Source organism: Cricetulus griseus, chromosome 7 (genome assembly GCF_003668045.3).
Source record: "Cricetulus griseus strain 17A/GY chromosome 7, alternate assembly CriGri-PICRH-1.0, whole genome shotgun sequence".
NCBI lineage: Eukaryota > Metazoa > Chordata > Mammalia > Rodentia > Cricetidae > Cricetulus > Cricetulus griseus.
The window spans coordinates 92,974,331-92,988,851 of record NC_048600.1 but is presented as its reverse complement, the minus strand read 5'-3'; the positions used below and the strand labels follow the sequence as shown (position 1 = coordinate 92,988,851).

General features: G+C 40.2%; 1 protein-coding gene across 6 annotated transcripts in view; it reads right to left on the bottom strand.

Annotated features, from left to right (window-relative positions):
- The window catches only part of LOC100770202 (neurofibromin), a 235,751-nt gene that overhangs the window by 35,266 nt on the left and 185,964 nt on the right, over positions 1 to 14,521 (bottom strand). For all 6 annotated transcript variants that reach the window (XM_027426535.2, XM_035447928.1, XM_035447929.1 and 3 more), the window contains 7 exons: positions 11,283 to 11,715; positions 9,819 to 10,159; positions 5,714 to 5,916; positions 2,596 to 2,789; positions 1,735 to 1,875; positions 883 to 1,162; positions 243 to 457 (listed from right to left, as the gene is read on the bottom strand). In XM_027426535.2, coding sequence (XP_027282336.1) covers positions 243 to 457; positions 883 to 1,162; positions 1,735 to 1,875; positions 2,596 to 2,789; positions 5,714 to 5,916; positions 9,819 to 10,159; positions 11,283 to 11,715 — 1,807 coding nt within the window. The remainder of the gene's footprint in view (positions 1 to 242; positions 458 to 882; positions 1,163 to 1,734; positions 1,876 to 2,595; positions 2,790 to 5,713; positions 5,917 to 9,818; positions 10,160 to 11,282; positions 11,716 to 14,521) is intronic.

Below are 14,521 nucleotides of genomic sequence, written 5' to 3'. Positions count from 1 at the left end.
TAATATAGAGAACAAACCAGCATTTCCTCTGTATATTACAAAATTATTTTTCAGACAAGTTATTACTATGTAGCCCTGGCTGACCCAGAATTCCCTACACAGACTCAGTTGGCTTCAAACTCACAAAAATCCTGCCTCTGTCTCCTGGATGGTAAGATTAAAGGCTCTTGCCACTATACCCTGCATATTACATACTTTAAGTATGATTTTAATTTAGTTTCTTGTCATTTTTCTTTCTGTACCTCCATGATCTCCAACAAAGCTTCTGTGACCGTTTCCAAGGACGTCAAAGCAAAAGTCTCCCTCTCATAGGAGCCTGGGGAGAAAGACCGGTCCCGGTAACTGGAACGGAAGGCAATCACAGCAGCTGACTTCACTTTGCTAATGCCAAACAGTAAGTAAAATTTGGGTAATGAGAATTCTGTTAGACTGAGCCTCAAAACTTGCTTGGTCTCTTCTGCAAAAGAAAAAGAAAATACCAGTATTTTATTTCTAAAGTGATATGTTTCATCTGGAATTCAAGAAAATTTCAAAATCACATAACCACACTCCCCAAGTCAAATCTCTTAGATGTATTGATTATATTAGTGGCTACATAATATACTGGCACTAGTAATGCAACACTATCAACTTACACTAAGCTCTTAGGTTATACGGTAATTACAACATAGAAAGCTTTTATTATAGCTTGCCATGGCATGGAAGTCATTTTAATTATTTTCTTGTTTGACAGAATTTCAAATTACTGCTTGTGTACTGGTGAGACAACACCATCACAGGGAGAAACCTACAACAGTTAGGTAAGGTAAAGCTAAAAAAAGAACTAGTAAAGATAACCTTCCACTGCCTTAAAAAACAAAAGATTACCTTCTAGTAACTTACCGCTAAAATGAAGCTGTGAACAAGTACACAGAGAGTGAATGATATTAATGACCAATCCATGTGTGGAAGCTCGAAGGGACAAGGGGCCTGTGGCTACTAAGAACGTAACCACATGGAAGAGATAGGGAAGATGGGCTGCCACGTCAAGGGAGTTATTGAAGGACAGCATCAGCATGTAGCGGGCTAAAATAGCAATATCATCCCACATAAGATGTTGTTCTAAAGTTGGAGTTGGAGATAAGCAAGTCTTGTCAATTATTTTACACATCCTTCCAATAACCTGTAAAGAAGAACATGTTTTTTAAAACATGAGACTAATAGTTTCTTTATTAAAAAAAAAAAAAAGTTTAGGGGGCTGGAGAGAGGGCTCAGAGGTTAAAAGCACTGGCTGCTCTTGCAGAAGACTTTGGTTTCTAGCACCCACATGGCAGTTCACAACCATCTGCAATTCCAATTCCAGGGGATTTAGTACTCTCTTCTGGCCTCTGAAGGCAATGCACACATGTGGCACACATACATAAAAGAAAAATAAATAAATCTTAGAAAATAAATTCAGGGTCAATGAGATGGCTCAGCAACCTAAGGAGCTCATTGCCAAGCCCCATACCTGGGGTTTGATACTTGGGACCCATCTGGTGGAAGGAAAGAACTGACTCCCACAAGTTATCCTCTGACTTACACAGGTAAGCCACAGCCCATATGTGCACACACATACCCATACCTCCCATTTTCTCATAAATAAATAAATTAATGAATAATGAGTTTAACCTTGGCTAGTTAGAGAAAAACTCTCAAGATGATAAACAGAAATAATTATGGCATGGTCCAAGAGGGCATAGAAAAAGTGGTTACCTTACTTGACACCAATTTCACATTTCCAGATGCCAAAGCCACGGCCGTATCTGCCATCACCTCAGCTTTGATAGACCCTAACCCTCCTGTAGCACTGGTCTTGATGAAACTATCGAGCACAACATCCAGCAGATCTGTGATCTGACGAAACAAGGAAAGTCTTGTTGTTTTCAAGCACACCGATGGCTTAACCTTTAATTAAGAAACACTCAGACAAACCCAAGAAGCAGAGACATCCTGTTTCCCCCAAGATTTTCAAAGTTCTAGATTTGGAGACCTCTAAACCATCCATGGAAGAGTAAGAGCAATATTCAGAGTTTAAACATCTGTACATGCCTATCTTCAGCTGCTTAGTATCTCTGCTCTTCTAAGACAGTAATGCATGACCAATCTAATTACTTTAATGACATCATACAGTCAGGAAATTGGCTTCAATGTCATTTAAAATCATTTAGAGGATTCACAGCATTGTCTGAGTATGGATATGCTTCCTTAAGTGATCAATCTGAAGGAATAGTATGCACCTCCCTGGCCAGATTAAGGAAAGTTGTATCATAGCCTATGCTACAACTATAGAAACCAGATGTTCTGAACAACAGCATTAAGAAGCATTTACTGAGATCTGTAGTGTATATAGGGACTGGGGTACACATTTTAACACTATTTACCAGGAGTGACAACATGTCTCTACAGTTAAACTCTGTACAACTATGCAAGGAGGAGAACTCTGAAATGCATAGCTATTCACAGGGTTGGGTCTGCATGCTTCTGAAGGAGAGAATGGTGTGCTCTGTGTAACATGGGCACCCAGATTTACTAGCATAAGGAGGCACTAGGTAAGTGTCCGTGCAAATTCAATACCTGCCCAAGGCTTCCCCATATTTTTGCTTGAATAGAAGGGTACATCTGCTTCTCGTTTATGGTCATTGTTATTAGCTTATCAAGGATGGCAGTAACCCTTTGTCGTTTGGCATCATCATTATGCTTACAAAAACGAACTAGATTTGACAGCCATGGGGTCATATATTCCAAACAAAGGTGCTTCAATTCAATACCTGTAGAGAAAACACTCCATTAGTATAGATAGTTAATGAAAATTACAATCATTTTATTTTTTCATGTGTATGAGTATTTTGTGTACATGTGTATCTGTGGACCACATGCTTGGCTGATACCCTGGGACCAGAGTTGTAGATGGTTGTGAGCCATTACATGGGTGCTGGGAATCAGATCCAGGACTTCTCGAAGAGCAGCTAGTATTTTTAACTGCTGATCCACATCTCCAGTCCCAGCAATGATTTTATCATGAAGAAATGAAGGGGAGGTTGAAAGAAAAGATTTGTAGTGCAAACACACACACACACACACACACACACACACACACACACACACACACACACACACACACAGAGTAAAAGAATTAATGGTGAGATGTTTGTAGCATACTGTTTTTATGTTGATGTTTTAAAACTAAGGTGTATCTTGTTACAGTAAAGTGCACGCATATTAAGTGAGTAGGTATAGGTATTGATTGGTGAACTTTGACAGTGAGTACATCATGAAAGTATCTTCTAGATCACAGCCCACATCATCTATAGTGTCTAGAACCCTCCCTCACTCAATATCACCCCTCACCTCACCTTTCATGACCTCCATTGTCACGTATTTATATTGCCTACTTTTGAATTTAATAAAACATTACTTAATAGAAAAAAAAGACAGTTGAAAAAATCAAACAAGCAAGCAAGCAAAGTTGCTCCATACTATGGAATAATATGACGCCACTAAAAGTGATTAGATCCAAAGTTTCAGTTTGGAAAAGGGAAGAAAAGGTTACAATGGCCAGGCATGGTCGTATATACTTTTAATCTCAGCACTAGGCAGGCAGAGGCAAGTAGAACTCTATGAGTTTGAGGACATCCAGGCCTATGTAGACAGACCCTACCTCAAAAAAACAAAACAAAACAAACAAACAAACAAAAAAAACCTAAAACTAAAAAGAAAAAAAAATTAAAAGGTTAAGATGCTAATTTTTAAAAAAGATTTATTTATTATGTATACAACATTCTGCTTCCATGTGTATCTGCACACCAGAAGAGGGCACCAGATCTCATAACCATGTGGGTGCTGGGAATTGAACTCAGGACCCTTGGAAGAGCAGTGGGTGCTCTTAACCTCTGAGCCATCTCTCCAGCCCAAAATGCTAATTTTTATGCTGTATATGTTTTAGTACAGTTTTTTTGTTTGTTTGTTTTTGAGACAGATTTCTCTGTTGCCCTGGCAATCATGGACCTTACTCTGTAGATCAGGTGTTGTGTGCCCTACTACTTCTGGTTTGCTGATTTTTAAAATTATTTCTTCAGCTGGGTGGTGGTGGTGGCACATACCTTTAATCCCAGCACACAGGAGGCAGAGGCAGGTGGATCTCTGAGTTCAAGGCCAGCCAGGGCTGCACAGAGAAGCCTTCTTTTCTTTTTTTGTGGAGATATTCCAAAATCTCAGGAAGCCAATCTGTTCATCATTTACTTTGCTTCTATCCTGTGTTTGTTTCACCCATTCTACTCACATAAAAGCAATAAGTACCCACTTCTTTTATTAGTGCTTCTAGACTTATATTCAATTCTTAAATATAAACAGAAGTCATTTTGGTATCTTTTGGTGTAGATGGCCCAAACTCATTAAGATGAGTTTCATCTCCTCAAGCAGCTTGTGAAGCTTCAGCTGTCTGCTTCTCTTAAATGGATCCGTCTGCTGACTTGTGAACATCCGTGTTTTGATTACCATGCCATTAAAATGTGCATAGATGTAGAGAAATCTGTAATTTCAAGTCTGTACTTCCTCTCTTTTCAACATTTTCTCAGCTATTTATTTTCAATAGAATTTAAAATCATTTGAAAATTCAAATTCCATGCCTATTTTGATGGGGCTGTATTTAATCTGAAATGATCTCAGATTTATGCAGGAACAAAAAATGCCTGTTCACTCACTCAAATATTTTCAAGCATTTGTAGTTATTAATAAAGCTTTGTATTTTTCTTCTTTTGCCAAACTTACAACAGAGTTACACTCCTATATCTTTCACTTGATCAAACAAACCAACCTCCGGCTCAAAACAAAAACCAACAAACAAAAAAACCAGAACAAAGCAGATCTGACATATTCTTGATGAATATTGAAATATTAAGAAATGTGTTTGAATGCAGAATGTAGCTAGGGAAAAGCTGCATGTACCACAGGGAGAAGGAGAGAAGAAAGTGTCAGGAATGAAGGAAGCCAGGCAAAGAGCATCATCTATGCTACTACAGGAGATGGAGGGAACAGATAAGAACAGTATACAGTAAACTAATGGGACTCTTTTTTTTTTTTTTGGTTTTTTTGAGACAGGGTTTCTCTGTATAGCTTTGGAGCCTATCCTGACAGTCTCTCTGGAAACCAGGCTGGCCTGGAATTCACAGAGATCCGCCTGCCTCCCGAGTGCTGGGATTAAAGGCGTGCACCACCAAGGCCCCACCCTAATGGGACTTATTAAAACAAACGTGGGGCTGGCTCTGGATCTAGCATTTCCACCGTGACACTCTTTAGGAAACATCAATATTCAGTAAAATCCACAGTTCAAAGTAACTCCTTAAAATCAAGGAGATGTGCAGTTCTTGTCTATGAAAAGAAATGCGAAGGTTCAAGGAGCTGATGTAAGGAAGGAAATTGTTCAAGCTGTCCACGGGCAAGAGGATCACACCTGCTGCTACCTGAGCTTCCTGCCAGAGTTCAGAAGGGTTTCTCTGTGTATTCACCCAAGATTTTCTTTCAGAGTTCCTTTAATTACAGGGTACCCAAGCCAAAGGAAAAAAAAAAAAAAGAGGAAAGTTTCTAAGAAGTAAAAATATAGTAAGTGAAAGACCACTGGTAAATTCCCAAACAAAAAAACTTTCTTTGAAATGTCTTAGAATCATTTTGAGTATTAAAGAAAATCATTACTTACTAGATTTGCTAAATCCAGAAATACACTCTTCCAAAAACTCTAATGTGAGGTGTGGCTCATTGGCTGCAAGTGTCTTACTGATCGAGACAATAAAAAGGGTGTTGTTGGCAGGGATGCATAACCCTGATGTCTCTAGTAATTGACCTTCAATTTTTAAATTAAAGGTACAGGTTAAGGCACACAGAAGATTATAAGCAGCAGACCTAAGAGAAAACACAAAGATTGTTTTAAAATTCCTTTTTCTTTGTAATTCCATTTCCCCTACAACATACAACTCAAAATTTAATTACAAAGCACACTTAATTCTTTTTCAGTGTTACGATCGCCTAGAGACAGAATATAGAGCAAGCCTGGAACATGAGACTCAAGATATCAGTGCCAGAAGAGTCCATGAGGCTCCCTCCTAAGACAGGCAGGCAAGTGTAGGCCTTTCTAGAAACATTCACAGGAGCATAAACAGCAAAAGACTTAGGGTCTAAGGTGGGTCAATAGGAATGACAGAATAAAGGTGTTTTCAGTGAAGTCAAAACTCTGCTCCCAGTTACTCTCTGGCCAATACAGTTAAATAGAGAATAAGAGACAAGGAAGCCTGGTGGTGTACACCTTTCATTTGGGTACTCAGGAGGCAGAGGCAGGTGAATCTCTGTGAGTTTGAGGCCAGCCTGGTCTACACAGAGAGTTCCAAGACAATCAGGGCTACACAGTGAGACCTTTACTTTATCTTTTAAAAGGAGGCATTTAATCAAATTATAATGTGGTATGTTGAAGTAAGGACATCCCTGAAGTGTCTGTGTGTCATACAATTTTCACTGTAAACTAGAGGTTAAAACTGGAGTTAACTGGAGTTTAAAAAGATGTAGTTACATCTTCCACTCTATGACCTCATTCTACTTTATATAATCATAAAAACCAATCACACATTACCTAGGGTCTATTAGAACAAAAAATGAGTTATAAATATATAAAAATATATCTAAGCAAATCAGAAAAATTTAAAGAACTTGAGTAGTAGAGTGTTTTACTTCCATGTGTGAGGCCCTGATTTGATCCCCAGCATTCCGAATGATGACCCCACTCCCAATTCCACCCCATAAAACTCAATTCATCCCATCCTAAATAACAAATATCAAACTCAGTTTTAAAATGCAGCAAACCCAAATTTCAGGTTTTAATTACCTCTGAATTTTTGCCATGGAGATACAGAAGAAAAAAGCCATGGAAATGTGTTGGCCTAAGTGTTTTTTTTTCTTCTGGTATGATATGCTTTACCAACAAGTGAAAGCTATCTGCTTGCTTCATCACTAGAAAAATGGTACAATTTCACTCAAACTGGCATTATTTAACAAAGATGTCAGGGGACAAGGCATCGTAGCACAGGCCTCTAATCCTAGCCATTTAGGAGGCCAAGGCAGGAGGATGGTAAGTTCCAGGCTAGAAAGACCCTACCCCTAAAATCAGAAAAACCTGATCTATAAACAATGAAAAACTATTTGGAATTGAGAAGAAAAGACAGGCTCATAGCTCAATTATCCTAAAAATAAGGACATTAATGTCATTGCATGTGAATTTGTTTATCTTTCACTGACTTGCAGAAATTCATACTATGCTGACGTTATTTTACCCTATCTAAGAGCTATAAAAAACTGGGCTCCTGGGCTGGAGAGCACTGGCTGCTCTTCCAGAGGACATGGGTTCAATTCCTAGCATCCACATAGCAGCTCACAACTGTCTATAATTCTAGTTTCAGGGGATCTGACAATCTTCACACAGACACACATGCAGGCAAAACATCAATGCACATAAAAATAAATCATTAAACAACAACAACAACAAAAAATACACTGGGCTCCCATAACCTGGAGTATTATGTTAGAGAGGCTTCCAGGATAAGGGAAGCCGAGCATACATAAAATCTAGTGAGCCATTTCTGGGATTCCATGAAGCCTATATAAGTAAAATTTTGGTTGATTATTGATCTTGACATCCCCCCCCCCCCCCGGGTCTCACAATGTAGCCCCAGCTGTCCCAGAGTTTGCTAGGTAGACCAGTCTGGCCTAGAACTCACAGAGATGCATCTGTGTGAGCATCCTACGTACAGATGTGAAAAGAATATGCTATCATATCTGACTTAAAAATTTTAATTTCAGGCTGGAGAGACGGCTCACGGTTAAGAGCACCGACTGCTCTTCCAGAGGTCCTGAGTTCAATTCCCAGCAACCACATGGTGGCTCACAACTATCCGTTATGAGATCTGGTGCCCTCTTGTAGCGTGCAGATATATATGGAAGCAGAATATTGTATACATAATAAATAAAATCTTTAAAAATTTTTTAATTTCATTTATTTATTTGTGTTTATGCATATGTGCAGACACAAATGCCAGGGCACATACAAGGAGGTCAAAGAACAACTTTTGGGAGTCAGTCTCTTCTTCCACAATGTTAGTCAAACACAGGCTGTCAGGCTTGGTGATGAACTCCTTTGCCATGGAGCCATGGTACTGGACATAGTTTTCCTTTTAAATAAAGGAAATTCTGAAAGCTTAAAAAGCCCAGTATGAGCCGGGCACTGGTGGTGCATGCCTTTAATCCCAGCACTCAGGAGGCAGAGGCAGGTGGATATCTGTGAGTTCGAGACCAGCCTGGTCTACAAGAGCTAGTTCCGGGACAGCCTCCAAACTACAGAGAAACCCTGTCTCGAAAAACCAAAAAGCCAAAAAGCCAAAAAGCCAAAAAAAAAAAAAAAAAAAAAAAAGAGAGAGAGAGAGAGAGAGAGAGAGGCCGGTATGAAACATAGGCTATGCTATATTATAAGAGTTCCTGAGTCTGAGAATTGATACCAGTTGAGTATCTCTCATCTCAAATAACCACAATCAGATATGTGTCTGGGTTTGAAATATTTACATTTGCAAAATGAGCACCTATAATTAAAAACTGTGAAATGGGCTGGGTGTTGGCAAGTGACTTCAATCCCAGCAAGTTCTAGGCCAGCCAGACCAACATAATAAGAGTCCATCTTAATAAAAAAAAAAAAGGCATGTTATAAATTCTGAACAAAATATATAAGACATTTCAGATTTTAGAGTATTTTGGATTTTAGATTTGAAATGTTCCATCTCCATTAGTCAAAATCTTGACATTCCCAAGATATCTAAGATAAAGAATCATCCAAACATGAAAAGGAGAGGGAAGAGAAAGGAAACAGGGAACAAAGGAGAGAAAAGAAGGGATGGGGGAAAATACTATTCACTAAACACAAACTACTTGCTAGTGTTGTACAATCCTACCACAAATGCTACTTATCAAACCTTTACAGGCCCATTAGGAAGGCATGTTACCGTTACCAAAAAGGAGAGTTCAGGCATGACAAGTGAAAAATAGCAGCTCCACACCAAAGCCAAGTCTGCTGGCTCTACAGGCTGACAGGACAGATCACAGCAGATCACAACGCCAAAACAGAACCAACTAACCTGTGTTCAGAGGGAAAGAAAATGAAGAAGGGAGGGGGCAGGAAAGTGGAGGAGGGAAGGAAATACCGTTTTCTTTTTTCTTTCTTTATTTTTAAAAACCGTTTTGAAATCAGAACATTTATCTTAGGGATGATGGTTGAAACCCTAAGATGGACTGTGTTCTACCATAGCTGCCCTTCTGGGTTCAGCTTTTGTTCTTCATGGAATCCACATCTGAATCTGCACTAGACAATGTTTAGGTGCCTCATTCACCAAGTCCCAGCAATGTTTTGCTTCAGCCCTGCAGTTTAGTTATACATTGTCTTGCACTTGGCCACAGATCATCTGAAGGCTAATTTAGGGCCACAGCAGTGACACAATGTGGTGTTTTACTGTGTGATGCTTTCCAATAGATGATGCCCTTTTTATCATGTTGCTTCTGCCACTGAGACAAAGAGGACAGCAACATAGGATTTCTTCAGAGAATTTTACTGAAGTAAAATAGGTAGGAAGTTGTAATGCATTTGAGTCAGTAGACTTTAGGCCTTCTTTGTCTAAACAATGACACTCTTAGTGAACAATAGTGATACACTATTTAACTTGAACTCAACTTAAAGAGAATTAAAAAAGAAAAAAGTGTGGGAGAGAAATACCTACCGTAGACTAGGGTCTGAACTGCCTAAATTAAGTAATGCAATATTAAGCAGTGTCCCAGGGACATCTTTTGGTCGAATCTTGGTATGCTGGGGGATGGAGTCAGGCTGTGACAGCTCCCAGCGGGTCCTGATGTGAATGATAGACTGGACAATGGCTTCACACTCCTGGTGCATGAAGGTAAGTGGTGTGCCTTGGTTTGCAATGGTTAAGGTGAACTGGTTCTCATCCACAAGGCAGATCTCTTCGATTTCAGAAGCATAGTAGATGTCATTTAAGAAGACAGATTGCCCCAAAACTTTTGTTCTCTCTGCTGAGGTTACCTGAACAGCAGTAGAACCAACCTGAAAAATGGTAGTTAGGAAGAGGAGAATTAAATTCCAGTTATACAGAACTCTCAAAACCAACTCATTTATCCACCCCCATACAATGTTTGCCATTGAAATGTTACTATTACGTATTCAAATTACGTAACAATTATTTATACTCTCAAAAGAATCCAACTTTATCAGAAAAAAAATTAACTTTTAAAAAGGGTCAAGAATTCTATAAACAAGTGCTTGAAGGGGTCAAACTCACCACTCTGAAAAACCATGAACCAATCAAAAGAACCACGACTAGGTAGGTCCTTTCCACTCTGCACACCTGACTACCGGGCAGGGTCACAGTGAAGAATTGCCTGCCCTCTCTATAGCATTCTTCTGCCCCAACCTTCAGTGTCCTAAAAGCTAATCTATTTTATTTGTATGAGTGTTTGACTGCATACATATCTGTGCACCACATGTGTGCCTGGTACCCTCAGAAGCCAGAAGATTGCCCAGGAACTGGAGTTATAGATGTTTGTAAGCCACCATGTGTGTGCTGGGAATTGGACCCTAGACCTCTGTACTCCAGCCCCCATGAGAGTCGTTTTGTTTGTTTGCTTTGAGACAGGGTTTCACTGTTTAGCTTTGGAGACTGTCCTGGAATTCACTCTGTAGAACAGGCTGGCCTCAAACTCAGAGAGATCCGCCTGCCTCTGCTTCCCAAGTGCTGGGATTAAAGGCATATGCCACTATGGGTGTCTTTTTTTTTTAAACATTATTTATTTATTTATGTATTAATTTATTTATTTATTATGTATACAGTGTTCTGTCTGCATGTGTCCCTGCAAGCCAGAAGAGGGAACCAGATCTCATTATAGATGGTTGTGAGCCATCATGTGGTTGCTGGGAATTGAACTCAGGACCTCTGGAAGAGCAGTCAGTGCTCTTAACCTCTGAGCCATCTCTCCAGCCCCAACAGTATCTTTTAAGTGTGCACTTTTCACACCTTTTGCAGGACCACAATAAAGACAGAAATCTTGGTCTTCCAACATCTGGATGCAACTGATATTGGATATGCAACTTGAGAACACTTGTAGAGGTCAGACTATAATCTGGCTGATCAAGAAAGGCAATAAATCATTCAAAAGAGACAGGAAGTTACCTTAATAGAGACTTTGGTATCTTTGTGAGCTAGCTTGAGAGCATTGTGGAACACCTTTAGGTCCTCCTCTAGAGCCAAAGTGGCAGCAGGGAGTTTCTGTTGTTCATGCTCTATGTGCTCAGCCAGCTTCCCAGGACAGTCTATGAAAATAAGCCGTTTGCTGCCCTTGAGGCCAGTCAGCAGCCGTTCATGGTACTTGGTGTACTCCCTGACCCAGGAGTTACAGTTATAGATATAAACTGCAGAGACATTGTCGTAGGCAAAGCCAGGAAAAACAACAAACCACTTAGAGAGGAAGTCTGTTTTAAAGCGATTGCTAGGTCCAGTATGGGTAAGGTCCACTACAATTTCATATGGCTTTGCATAATATGGCTTTAAAGTCAGCAAGACGTGGTATATCAGCAAATCACCATTGATTTGGCCAGTTTTGAACCTAGGAAAGGCAACAAAAAAGGATAAACACTGTTAAGATTTCTGAATGTACAGACAATATAAATCTATTTTCTTTTGTTTTACCTTTATTAGTTATGCATGCATGTGTGAGCATGTGGAGGCCAGAAGACAACACAGCACACCTGTGGAGATCAGAGTCTATTCCCCTCTCTCTTTATCATGTATGTTCTGGAGAGCACTCTCTCAGGGTGTGAGGCTTGCAATGAAAGCACCTTCCCTGCTGAGGAATCTCTAGGGCCCTATCTATCTATCTATCTATCTATCTATCTATCTATCTATCTATCTATCTATCTATCTATCTATCCATCTATCTGATTTACTTTTCATTTTACACACCAACCCCAGGTCCCCCTCCCTCCCCTACTCGCTTGCACCCTTCATCCACTCCTCAGAGAGGTTAAGGTCTTCCTTGGGGAGTCAACAAAGTCTGGCATACCAAATTGAGGCAGGACTAAGCCCCTCCCCACATTAATGGAGGGCCCTTAAAAAAAATTTGTGATTAATTTTCTAATGTTTTTGGTTGTGAACCTTGAAAGGCGGAGCCATCTCTCTGGCCTGATTAATTTTCTAAAGAGGACAAAGATATAAAACAATTATTCAAAGTGTAGATTTATGTTTATATTTTCCAGACATTGTGCTTAATAAGGATAAAGAGAGAAGGGACGAACCCCCTTAAGAATTTTGAAAATAACAAATCTGCCCACCAAGAAAGAAGGAAGACAGAGAAAGGCCCCTGGGTACACCATATTTCTCAGAGAAGCCAGTGGCTGAAAAAGATGGCCAAAAGCTTAGGCAACCCATTTACCTGACCTTGACCAGAAGGTGACTCAGCAATGAACACAAAGACTTAAGTCAGGACAGTGAAGTCAGGGGCCCAATTCACAGGTCAGTTTAAATTGTTGGGGTTTGCGAGCCTTCCCCCATGTTTGTAATTAAGAAAAGACATAGCAACCCTGGGAATTGTTAACTTATATCTTCGGGTATGATGGAAGAACATGCCTCAAAACCTGAAGTGAAGGAGCCGAGAATGAAAAAATAGTTTGGGGTCTTGGCCATAATCTGAGTCATAGATAATAATCTCTCCCATGGTTAAATTTATCCCCAGACTATTCAGCTGTGTAAGCTAGTAAGTTCCATGCTTTGGCTAAACCACATTAGGTCATATACCACATCCACTTGGCTGGGTCCTGGAAACCTGACTGGGGCAGTGAGGGAATGAAGAAAGGACTGACACAGATGCACATACAGAAAAGCTGGGGTCAGGTGGGCTATGCATGCTCTGATGGAGCTGCATCAACTCCTGCAACAACCTGGGATCCTCAGGACGTTTATTAGGGACAGCCAGATTAGCTTGTCTTAGGAGGAGGCTTCTGTAGGTGAGCAGTCTTGGGTTTTACATATCAGGGAGAAGAAAGCTGCAGTTGCTAGCTTGGCACACACTGGTCAATTATTGGTAAACACACATCTTTGCACACACTGCCGACACCCTTAGGAACTGAGGAAGGCTCTGCATCCTTCTGAGCCTCACCATGGGTCTATGTGTGGTGGTGGCGTCGGGAGGCTTTGCCATTCCCATGGATTCAAACAACTCACTCATTCACTTAGGACTTCATTTGGCTGTTACACATCACTCAGGGCTTCTTCAGCTCCCCACAGTCATACATTGCTTAGAACTGAGAGAGCATCAATCAACACAAGCAGGCACAGTAAGGAAGCTCTGAAGAATATGGTTCCAGACTCTGATCCAAACACCTTATTAACTCAGGCCCACTGTTCCCATCTCTTGATTATCTCTGAGACATGATAAATACCCTCCTGTAAAAATTTTCAAAATTGTTGCAAAGGAATAAAATGACAACTTGAATTATTTTTAAGATGACAGGAATATGTTAAGATGATAAAAGATAAAAGAAATTCCTACTCTGAAAAAACTTCCTGAGTACCTCAGGATTCCAGTGTAGAACTCAAACCTGATACTAAAATGGAAAACTAGGTGACTAGACAGTTTATACAACAGCTAAAGTATTAAGTACATAGAGGTAAGTTCTGAGAGACGCAGACAGGAAATAAGTGATGGCAAACTATGACAGGACCATCAAAGGCCTCAATCTTTGCCTGGGTGTTGCCTATTTCTCAGCTATGTATAAGACGCTGGTACCAGCACAGGCCTACTGAATATGAATATATGTAGGGAGGGTAGCATTTTTGTTTTTTTAAAACAAACATCTCATCTTATACAATCATTTTGGAACCACTTTTGTAAATATGGACAAGTTTTTCAACTTTTAGCTGCTCAGTTGGTGACTCTTGCCTAGTGGATATGCAAAGGCTTGGGTTCAATCATGGCATTTGGATGTGGTGCTACAAACCTGCCATCCTAGCACATGGGAGGGAGGGAGGGAGGGAGGGAGGGAGGGAGGATGAGCACAAAGGCAAGGCCATCCTCAGCTACACAGTGAGTTCTAGACCAGCCTTGGCTACATGAGAACCTGTCTCAGAAAACAAACTCAACAATGTTCAAAGCCATCACAGGCAACTTAATCAAACTCTGACTCAAAATAAAAAGGAGGGGGGTCAGAGAAATGGCTCAGTAGTTGTCCTCTGATCTTCACAATTGTGCCACAGCACACACGCAGTCTCTCCCTTGCCCAGTCCCATTATCATGGGCACATATACATAGTAATAATAAAAGTGTAAAATAAACAAAGAGGGCTGGGGATTAAGTTTTGTGGTAAAATGTCTGCCTGGCATGCATAAGATACTGAGATCAGTCCTAGCTATATTCA